The 12,212-nt window shown below is 36.1% G+C and overlaps 1 protein-coding gene across 1 annotated transcript in view; it reads left to right on the plus strand.

Annotated features, from left to right (window-relative positions):
• LOC136024979 (nucleolysin TIAR-like) overlaps positions 1-12,212 on the plus strand; it is a gene marked incomplete in the record, with an annotated part of 241,291 nt that overhangs the window by 105,479 nt on the left and 123,600 nt on the right. Inside the window, 1 exon segment of the mRNA XM_065700589.1 lies at positions 10,734-10,791. Within this exon segment, the coding sequence (XP_065556661.1) occupies positions 10,734-10,791 (58 nt within the window).

The following is a 12,212-nucleotide window of genomic DNA, read 5'->3' on the forward strand; positions in this document are numbered from 1 at the left end:
ATCCTGGAAAACGCTTATAGCGGAGATATCGGGATGAAACTTGATGGGAAGAATAAGCACAAATTCTTCATGCGTGATTGAAATAATTGGAACGGATCCGTTCTCTTTGGAGGAGTTGGGGGGGGGTGTGTTAATTTGGAAGAATTAGAATAATTGAGGTATTTTTAACTTAAGAACGGGTGACCGGATCTTAGTTAAATTTGATATTTAGAAGTAATTCATGTTTCAGAGCTCTTATTTCAAATCTCGACCAGATCTGTTGACATTGGGGGGATTTGGAGGGGGAAATATTGGGAAACGCTTGGAACGGAGGAATCGGGATTTCTAAACATAAACATAGAGGTTTCTGTAAGATTGTTCTTGCATGTACAGTCCTTCTCTTGGAAAGATTTACAAGTACCATAATTCATCAGGACTTATTAACGTGAACGATAAATTAAACTGTCGCTTTTCGTTTTTTGTTAGATTGATATTGCTCTTCCTTAGATTATTAGGAAGGTAGTTTTCTTTTTGTTTATTTCCCTTTCTTTTGTTAAGTATTGACTTTGAGTTTTATCCAATCTCTTTTCCTCCAGCTTGTGATGATCGCATTAAATTCCTAATGTGGCCAAGAAAATAGGCTTCATTTTTCTTTATTGTCGAATATGACATTGCCGACGACCGTAAATGTTGTTGTCATTGCCTTATGGCAGTGTCAGATAGTGGCAAATTCGGACTGAGAGGGCGGAGTCAGAAATCATGTATTTTTACCACTTATCCCGGGCTTAAGAAATAATATCCCTGTCCCTCTCAAATATTAAGTGGACTTTCATTTTATTAGATAGGAAAAATGGACAATTGGCCTTACGGAGAAATTTGCCAAGCGGCTGTAGTAAGTGGAGGAAAAGATTTATGTGGTACGGTAGTGATTGTTGAGATAGAACGAAACATAAAATGGAGGGAATTCCTTTTTATTTACCTCTCCGTAGTCAAATAACAATTCTTGGTAATTCTTGGTAAATTGAATGCCATATATTCACCGAAGAAGGCTTCTCGTCCATGATTATCGTAGATAAACAATTCAATGCGGCTATATGAAATATTGCTAAATCACCAACATATTACGGCGCTCTACGTGCGCTTTTCCATCTTATTTAAAAAAAACTTATTAATCTAAATTCTGGCCCGCAGCTAATAGTCCTCAACATATCAGCGATGTCTTGAGTTTTTAACATGTGTTGTAACCTTCCTTAAAGGATCGACATATGCTCTTGACGAGGTACCCTACAAGGAGGCAGTTTTTTAATGAGGCATGGGGTACCCTGTCAAGGAGGCAATTTCAAATGGATATGAATTGCCGGACTGAGCTGTTTTTCTAATATTCTTTTCTGGGTATTTTCTTCTTCCGAAAATCATGAATGGGATGCGTACCGGCGTTTTTTCTTGTCTCTTTGATAAATTGTTGGTACGCTTTTCAAGTAAAATTATGAACACAAATTTACCTCTCAGTTAACGAGAAACAACAAGGGCTCAGAACTCTTCTTTTGGAGTTAAACCTATGGGTACATCACTATTTATTGTGGTAATCGATGTCGTTTTGGAATCTTAGAAACACTAAAGCTGTATCTTCCAAGAGCAAAACTTTATTCTAAAGAACAAGTTACAACTCTTGTATAGGACTTTTTAAGTCTTTTTTGTTGTTCTTATCGGTTCGTGCGCCAGCGGTTTGACAGCAAGTGTGTGTAGTACTGTGAAGGCGGATGGAACTAAATTTATCCTTTACCTTTAATGAAGCAGGCTCGAAGTAGCAATATTTATCCGAAAAGTCTTCCAGAATGAACTAGTTGCTGCTTCAGCCTCAAACTTGATGATTTCCGTTTTCGAAACAGCTAAGCCGTTTTAGAATAAGCCTATGATTTATCAGTTTATTGATTATAATTCGCTTATAAACTGAAATTCATTTAATTCAAAGTAAAAAAAAAAAAAAAAAAAAAAAAAAAAACACCATGAGGGGTGTAAACTCTGCAAGCGCTGCAAATATTTTAATTCTGTATATCATACATATTTTATTATGGTATGTATGTAACTGAACCATCAGGAAACGAAACCCTCATGCAACTAAACCCCCGTGAAACTCAACCCCATTTAACTGAACCACCGTGCAACTGAACCACAGTCTTACTGAACCACTGAACTCAGTTTTCAGTATTTTAAAAATATGAGGCAATATCAATGGGTAAAGCACAAGTTAGAATTTTTACATTTTCAACCAGGTTAGAATTGTTTGTTTATTAAAATCGTAATATTAACGCCTCTCAAGATCATTCATAAAAAAGGTTTGTTTTATTTTTCCAATAAATAAAAAAAACACAAGTTTTTTTTAACTGAAAGTAAGGAGCAACATTAAAACTTAAAACGAACAGAAATTACTTCGTATATGAAAGGGGCTGCTTCCTCATCAACACCCCGCTCTTTACGCTAAAGTTTGACTCTTTCTCTCTACTCTGCTTTTTAAAACAGTAAAAATCTTTAGCGTAAAGAGCGGGGCGTTGATGAGGAAGCAGCCCCTTTCATATATGAAGTAATTTCTGTTCGTTTTAAGTTTTAATGTCGCTCCTTACTTTCAGTTAAAAAACTTGTTTTTTTTATATTTAATTTCTGAACGTTTTTGAATTAATGCATGTTTTGATTTTGGCTCTCCGCAGATGAATAATTAAAATGAAATTTACATATTTATTTTTTTTTGGCTAAATGGCTTTCTCATAGTTTTGATCGAATGATTTTGGGAAAAAAGGAGCGGTGGAGGAGTCCTAGTCGCCCCCCCCAGTTTTTTGGTTACTTAAAAGGCAACTAGAACATTTAATTTTTTACAAACGTTTTTATTAGTAAAAGATGTACGTAACTTACGAATTAGCTTACATAACGAACTTTTGTATTCGTATGTTTTTATTACGTATATGAGGGGGTTTCCCCCTCAGCAGTACCTCGCTCTTTATAACAAAGGTTGAGTTTTTGTCCCAATTCCTTAAGAATAACCCCTGAATCACAAAGGCCGTAGAATAAATAGTTGAAATTACTAAAAATACTTTAGCGTAAAGAGTGAGGTATTGAGGAGGGGACGAACCCCCTCATATGCGTAGTAATTTTTGTTCGTTTTAATGCTGCTTCTTACTTTCAGATGAAAAAAACTTTTTCATAGTTATTTTTTTATTGTTTTTTTTTAAATAATGCTAGAAAATCCTGCGCTCCCTTCATGGAAATTTTCTTTCCCCATGACAAATTACTCCATGGAAAGTTCCCCCAACATATCCCCCTCTTCGCAATAACTTACCCCCCCCCCCAATAAAAAAATCCCTCTGAAAACGTCTGTACACTTCCCAATAACCATTACTATATGTAAGCACAGGTCAAAGTTTGTAACTTGTAGCCCCTACCACGGGGACTGTGGGGGAGTAAGTCTTCCTCAAAGACATAGTTATAAGGTTTTTCGACTATGCTGAATAAAATGGCTATCTCAGAATTCTGATCCGATGCCTTTGGGAAAATGATTAGTGTGGGAGGGGGCCTAGGTGCCCTCCAGTTTTTTGGTCACTTAAAAAGGGCACTAGAGCTTTTTATTTCCGTTAGAGTGAGCCCTCTTGCTACATTCTAGGACCACTGGGTCGATACGATCACCCCTGGAAAAAAAAACAAACAAACAAATAAACACGCATCCGTGATCTTCTGGCAAAAAATACAAAATTCCACATTTTTGCAGACAGGAGCTTAAAACTTCTACAGTATGGTTCTCTGATATGCTCAATCTGATGTTGTGATTTTCGTTAAGATTCTATGACTTTTAGGGGGTGTTTCCCCCTATTTTCTAAAATAAGGCAAATTTTCTCAGGCTCGTAACTTTTGATGGGTAAGACTAAACTTGATTTAACTTATATATTTAAAATCAGCATTAAAATGCGATTCTTTTGATGCAGCTATTGCTAACAAAATCCCGTTTTTTTAGAGTTTTGGTTACTATTGAGCCGGGTCGCTCCTTACTACAGTTCGTTACCACGAACTGTTTGAAAAAAAAATCCGATGTCGCAAGCCATTACAGCTGATTTATTTATTTCTTTTTTTTGATGAATCAGACCTTTCTGGACGTTAAGTGATAAACATATGTGTTTAAAATATTTGACCTTTATAAATATAGGTAACGAATTTTGGTCTCTAGGGGTTTCATAGGCGATCTGAAACGATTCTTTCTGGCAAAAAAACTTGTAAAAATTTCAGGTAGCTGAAAATACTCTATGGAACTCTTCGAAAACAGGAAAATAGATCGAAAAATGTTTGTAATCATCTTACAGTTTATTGTCTTCTGCTCATGATAATACCGATTTTGTTCTAAAAGCAATATCCTTCATAGAGTACACTTTTGAAAAAGAGATAGACATTTTCTGAGATTTCTAAGCAATTAGAGGAAATAGAGCAAAATCCTAGCAAACATTCTGTAGCATCTTCAAGAAGCTACAACCTGATATTAAAAGCGGTATCTTCCACCAATGAATACTTGAGTATTTTTTAAATATAAATTTACAGTTTTAACACGGGATTTTCGAGTTCCATCAGTTCACTTAATCACGGTCTTAATGCTCCATGCTTATTTTTTAATTTATAGGATCAAACCTGCCCCGTTTTCTTGGAAAAAAAAAAAAAAAAAAAACAGCAACAAAAAGAACACCTTGTATGTTAACAACGGGCAACTTGCATAGCTTACAGCCCTAGCACCAGGGGCTAGGGGTTGTGAACCCTGAAGGCGTAGTTATTTAACCTTTGATCTGTTTTAAATACAATAGTTTTCTCAAAATTATTGATCGGATTTATTTGGAGAAAAGAGGCTCTTAAAAACTGCATTGGAACTTTTGATTCCCAATCGAATGCCCCCCCCCCCAAGTTCATACAAAAATCTATTCCACAAAAATCTTGTGTGTTAACATTGAGTAAATAGCTTAACTTACAGCCCTTGGTCCAGGAGCTCCTGGTGGGGTTGTTAGCCCCAGAGGCATGGTTATTTGACCTTTAGATTATTTATAATTTTTTTTTTAATTTTGATTGGATGATTTTTGGGAGAAAAGGGCAGTTAAGAGGGAGAGGCTGATTATCCTCTGCTTACCCATAATTCTTCAAAAATGAAAATTTTCAATCGATTGAGCCTGCTCCGAAGTTTGTACGACCATCCTTTCCATAAAATCCTTAAATTTTAACAATGCGTAGCTTGCAATAACCTACAGTCCTTGCCCAGAGGACTGAAAGGTCTTTTTTTCATCACATTTATTAATCAGCTTTTATTGTTCGATTGGAAATTGAAAGTTTTAGTGCCCTTTTTAAAAGTAAAAACTGATTGAAGGGCAACCAGAACCCCCCCCCCCCCACCCGGAGAAACACCTGTGGAGAATACCTCCGGGAAATACCACCTCGTGGAAAACATTCCCTCCCCCTGGAAAATACCTCCCCGTAATAATCACCACCCCCGGAAAATACTCCTTGCCATTGGTTAGTATCCAATCCCAGAGGACTGTGATGGTTTTTGTTAATCACTTTTATTAATCATATTTTATTGTTCGATTGGGAACTGAAAGTTTTAGTTCCCTTTTCAAAAGTAAAAAGCTATTGGAGGGCAACCGTTCCCTCTGGAGAAACATGTGGAACGATACCTCCGAGAAATACCACTTCACGGCAAATACCCCCCTCTCCTCCCCTGGAAAATACCTCCCCATGACAAACCTCTCCCCGGAAAATACTCCTTGCGGTTGGTTGGTATCCAATCGCTTTCGACTTATAAAAAAAGACTATTGGTGCCTGGGGATAGTAACTAATTTCTACCTCCATCCTCCTCTCGTCTCTCCTCTAGAGCTAATTCTGTATTTATCAGAAGGGTCAATGAGAGTTGAGATGTGTTGACATTAAAATGAACCCTTTTAGGTATCCCCTCTCCCCAACTACAAAAAAAATATGAGAACCCTAATGCAGAAATTTAAGTAGCATACCTTTTTAAGTTTTGTAATTCTCCATTGCTTGCAGATAGTGTTTGTTATTGGGAATTATACGGACATTTTTCGCGTGGGAGTTTTCTGAAGGGGAAGAGAGTTTCTGGAGGATTTTCTATGAGAAGAATATTTTTGCACGGAGGGGGGGGGAGACTTACATATAAATTCCTCTTTTCCACTTTCCTTAGCACTTCTCAGCTAATCTAAAAAATAAGAGAACCCATTCAAAATATTCCAATTCGGAAAGCCATTTTTTCCGCGAGGGGGGTATTTTCCAGGAGAGGGTTTTTCCATGGTAGAGAGAGAGGGGGGGGGGGGGGTAAACGCCAAGACCCGTAGACAGTGACATGGTGAAGGGAATCCCCATTAACAGACATAAAAAATTAGAAATAAATCTGACTTTAAGTGTTTGTGACGTCCGATTTTTTTTATTTTTATTTTGGAACAACAACACGGAGCTATTTTATTAATCATCTTGGTAGTCATTTATATTATGAATTTCAAAAACGAACAACTCCAGCAACGTTAAACATATAAAGATTTTAACTTGTGTATTGCCCAAAGTAAGTACGGTGGTTGAGTTGCACGAAAGTTCAGTTATGCGAGGGTTCAGTTGCACGATAGTTCAGTTGCACGGTGGTTCAGTTGCACGGTGGTTCAGTTGTACGGTGGTCCAGTTGCACGGTGGTCCAGTTGCACGGGGGTTCAGTTGCACAGGGGTTCAGTAGCACAGTGGTTCAGTTGCACGGGGATTTAGTTACACGAGGATTTAGTTAAATGGGGTTTAGTTACACGAGGGTTTAGTTAAATGGGGTTGAGTTGCACGAGGGTTCAGTTAAACGAGGGCTCAGTTACACGGGTGTGCAGTTGCACGGTGGTTCAGCTGCACGGTGATTGAGTTGCAATGAAACCATTTTATCAAATAAAATCAATGGAAATCTACAAGTCATTCAAGTTCATTTTAAAGACTCAAATTTCAGGGAGTTTTCCCACCACAACAGAAAAGTTTTTTCCTGCTGCTTGTTTTATGGACTTGGTAAAATTGGCTTCCGAGCAACTAAATATCAGTTTCGCACGATCAACTGAAGCGAAAGTGTTATTTGATTTTTGAGTGGACTCGCTTTTATTTTTGGTTGTTGACATTCTCTTGATTGTTCTTTTAAGACGTAGATGCATAAAAGGCTTGTAAAGTTACAAATTTAACCTTTTTTGGCTCTTTCTAAATAAAAACAATGCAATAAGTTTTCATGGAATTGCTCTGTAAATCTGTTTTCTTCATTTTATGGCCTTGTTTGGTGTTTCTACAAAAGGGATTATTTTCGAATTTTTTTTTGCATGGATTCTTGCTGATGCTATATTTGAATGTAACAAATTACTTATACAATTCTCCGCTAAAAAGACAAGAAAGTGCATATTGAAATTTTAGGAGGCGCTTATTTATGCTTTATTCTGTTTTAGTCTAATGGAAGAAGTAGAATAAATTTGGATTGTAAAGGGTACTTTGGTTTTTAGTCTAGAAGTTTTTGTTTTGTTTTTGTTTTTACCAAAATGGCAATAAGCTAAGTCTCACAGCAAGGGCGTATAGAGGATCCCCTGTGAACACGGCCTTGCTTCGCAGAGACGTTTCAAAGATTTTGTTGCATATGCAGATGACCTGTACGCAAAAAATCAATCATTATTCTTATCAAGTGATAATTCAAGTGACTGAATCTGAGCAGACAAATTGTCAATTAAGGTCTTCGTTCCCTATTACATTTTTAGTATTGTGTTTTTCTGTTCTCCTACGATGTTATATTTCACGATAAGACGACAAATTTGATATCACTCATTAGCTCAAATTCAATTCTGTCCATCTGCTGTTTTACATATTGAAATTTCCTGTAAGTGTTTTTAGATTGAAAGTATAATGAAAATTTGTTGCAAAAAGACAATTTTTCTCCTTTTAAAGCGGATCTAGATCCTTGCTGAAGAAAAAGTTTAAGTAATGTCCTAGTTCTGGCTCGGTGAATGGATAGATCTGAAACTAACGAATCCGATAAGTATCTTGTTATTTTGGTGTCACACCCGTAGGCTTGTCACAAAATCGCTCGTCTCGGTGGGTATATACCGACAAGCGAAGAATCACGGGTGTTTTTTTTTTTGTCAATCATTGACTTGACATGTCTCAGTAACTGGAGTATCGCGTCGCTACTGCGAAGTCTTTTTCATTAGCCAGAAAGTGCATATCTGTCCCAGGTCTTCAGACAATTTTCCAAACTTAATAAATAATGCACTTTAATAATTGTAACTGAATATCATGTGCATTGTAAGTATGATTAAGTTTATTGGGTAATTCGAATTTAATTGAGTATCAGAAGTCCAGCATAGCTGCTCTTGGGCAACTTTTTATTATTTATTATAAAAAAATACATCTATTAAAAAATAGTGAGTTATATTAACTATTTTATACAATTGATCATTTCAGTTTTATTTAGTTCATAATTAATGAGATGGATAATGGTAAAGATCCATTTCTGACTCCAAATGTAATTTTGGCTACTGGTCGCCCGAAAGAAATATAGAGATTATTTAATGTGTGTTAATTAATGTATCTGAGTGTCGAGAATGTTCTAAAGTACATCAAACAGTTCGTGGTAACGAACTGTAGTAAGGAGTGACCCGGCTCAATAGTAACCAAAATTCTAAAAAATTGAATTTTGATATCAATAGCTACATCAAAAGAATCGCATTTTAATGCTGATTTTAAATATATAAGTTTCATCAAGTTTAGTCTTACTCATCAAAAGTTACGAGCCTGAGAAAACCTGCCTTATTTAGGAAAATAGGGGGAAACATCCCCTAAAAGTCGTAGGATCTTAACGAAAATGACACCATCAGATTCAGCGTATCAGAGAACCGTACTGTAGAAGTTTCAAGCTCCTATCTACAAAAATGTGGAATTTTGTATTTTTGCCAGAAGACAAATCACGGGTGCGTGTTTATTTGTTTGTTTGTTTTTTTTTTTTGTTTTTTTTTCTTTTCCCCAGGGGTCATCGTATCGACCAAGTGGTCCTAGAATGTCGCAAGAGGGCTCATTCTAACGGAAATGAAAAGTTCTAGTGCCCTTTTTAAGTGACCAAAAAAATTGGAGGGCATCTAGGCCCCCTCCCACGCTCATTTTTTTCCCAAAGTCAACGGATCAAAATTTTAAGATAGCCATTTTGTTCAACATAGTCGAAAACCACAATAACTATGTCTTTGGGGATGACTTACTCCCCCACAATCCCTGGGGGAGGGGCTGCAAGTTACAAACTTTGACCAGTGTTTACATATAGTAATGGTTATTGGGAAGTGTACAGACGTTTTCTGGGGGATTTCATTTTGTTTGGGGGTGGGGCTGAGGGGAGGGGGCTATGCTGGACGATCTTTCCTTGGAGGAATCTGTCATGGGGAAGAAAAATTCAATGAAAAGGGCGCAGGATTCTCTAGCATTACTATAAGAAAACAATGAAAAATAAACATTAAGACGTTTTTTTTCAAATGAGAGGAAGAAGTAGCGTTGAAACTTAAAACGAACAGAGATTATTACGCATATGAGGGATTCTAAAAATACTTTAACATAAAGAGCGAGGTATTTAGGAGGAGATAAATACCTTGGTCTTTATGCTAAAGTATTTTTAGTAGTTTCAACTCTTTATTCTACGGCCTTTCTGATTCAGGGGTCATTCTTAAAGAATTGGGACAAAACTTACGATTTAGTGTAAAGAGTGAGGTATTAACGAGGGTACAAACCCCCTCGTATACATAATAAAAATATAAGGTTATGAAAGTTTGTTACATAAGTTAATTCTTAAGTTACGTATATTTTTTACTAATAAAAACGTTCGTTAAAAATTAAAAGTTCTAGTTGCCTTTTTAAGTAACCGAAAAATTGGAGGCAACTAGGCCTCCTTCTCCACCCCTTATTTCTCAAAATCGTCTGATCAAAACTAAGAGAAAGCCATTTAGTAGCCAAAAAAAGAATTAATATCCAAATTTCATTTTAATAATTTATGTGCGGAGAGCCAAAACCAAACATGCATTAATTCAAAAACGTTCAGAAATTAAATAAAAAAAACTAATTTTTTTAGCTGAAAGTAAGGAGCGACATTAAAACTTAAAACGAACAGAAATTACTCCGTATATGAAATGGGTCGTCCCCTCCACAATCCCTCGCTCTTTACGCTAAAGTTTGACTCTTTGCCACAATTCTACTTTTTAAAACAATTACAAGCTTTAGCGTAAAGAGCGAGGGATTGTGGAGGGGACGACCCATTACATATACGGAGTAATTTCTGTTCGTTTAAGTTTTAATGTCGCTCCTTACTTTCAGCTAAAAAAATTAGTTTTTTTTATTTAATTTTAAAAAGAAGTTCATTCAAATTTGATTCTTTACATTGGAGTAGTACATCGTGATTTGTTTTTAGGTTCCTTCTTAGGATACAAAGTTAAATTGTCATTTTTGGCAATCTGTAGGCTATTTAGAATGTGAGACTCAAACCAAGCTCCCCTTTTCCCCCGTAATAGTGATTTAAAATGAGGTAATTAGCGAATTAACGTAGATGTAAGACACCTAAAAAAAGTTTTATGCTGGTTTTTCAACTTCTTTCATCCAATTTTTCTGGAACCTGTTAATTTTGCCTTGTCTCATAATAGACTCAATTGTAGCAAATTGGTTGGAATAGATCTCTTAGTAAGTTTCTTTTCTTCCAGGAAATGAAGGTGAATTGGGCCACTTCCCCTGGAAATGCACCGAAGACTGATACCAGCAGTAAGTTTTTCTCCGTTTTTTTATTGTATTTTTTTTTTTTTTTTTTTTTTATTCCAAATATGTTTTGCTTGATTATTATTAATGCTACAGTAGAGATAATCTTCCAAATTCTAATTACCGTGACAAATGTTTGGAATGCTTGAACGCTGAACACTTTTTTGCTGCTGATTCAAAGATCTTACAAGATTTTGGAAAATAACAAAACATAAGTATTTTATCAACGAAATAGGGTGCTGGAAAATTAGTAGCTGAACTGGACTTATTGATAGACCATGCTGAGTTCAAAAACTCATACCTGGATTACTAGCGATACTGGACGAGTTTTTTACTGTAGAATGTCTTCATGTTAAGACATGTCTTGAACATAGCGCTATAATATACCCCCCTCCTGATATTTTGTCCGACACTTAAATAAGTAACAAAAATGCATATAAACAAAGTTTGATGCGTTTTCCAAGTCTTTATTGTCCCCCTCCCCTCCTCCGAATAAATCCTGGATACGTCCTCGATTTTTTCGCAAGGAAAGATTTAAGGGAAATTGAAACTTCCTGAGAGGATATAAAGAGGGAGGCTTTAACAGATTGTGATGGAGGCGGAGCTGGCGTTGCTCTTGTTGGCCACAGATGTATTGGTGCTGCAGTGAGTTGCTAGTGTATATATATATATATATATATATATATATATATATATATATATATATATATATATATATATATATATATATATATATATATATATATATATATATCCTATCTTGGCTGTGTTTCTTGAAGTAGTCTTTTGAACGCATTAATTTCTCATTCTTTTTGAATGCGATTCCCTTTTGAGGACGACCAGTTGAATAAGATATGGTATCACTTTCCCTGGCTTGTTAATATTCTGGTTGCATAATATTTCTGTCTTTCAAAGGACCCCGTCTCATTAGTGTCCCCATGGGTTAGCTCCACTTGCCGTCCGTTTTGCGAATCTCTGATCATACGACTCTAGCTCTGTGCTTCTGTGGAACACTGGCAATATTCCCCTGGTTGATTTGAATTCATGGTGTGTTCTAAAGTCTCTGTGTATCTCTAATGAACGATTTCTACTTTCTTTTAAATGCATATGGGACTATGCCCTTGAGTACTTTGAAAAATGTAGATTTTCTGTGACAGTATAGCCGTCTAAAGTCAAAGCAAATTTATCAGAAAAGTAAGTTAGTATTGTTCGTGTTTGATGATACTAGGCTAGATAGGGCTGGCGTTATATGCTCTGTATTGGATCTTGAAGATTAAGAAGGAGCTATTCTAAGGGTTTTACAACCATTAGACGCTCATAGCGAAAATTTACGGCAAACCAGCAAGTTTGTTTCTTGAAAAGTTTGTTTTAAGGCCGTAATTCCCTTATTCGAAATTTCTCTTCTTGTGTAAATTTCATAAGAAAAT

The sequence above is a fragment of the Artemia franciscana genome, chromosome 3 (genome assembly GCF_032884065.1).
Source record: "Artemia franciscana chromosome 3, ASM3288406v1, whole genome shotgun sequence".
NCBI lineage: Eukaryota > Metazoa > Arthropoda > Branchiopoda > Anostraca > Artemiidae > Artemia > Artemia franciscana.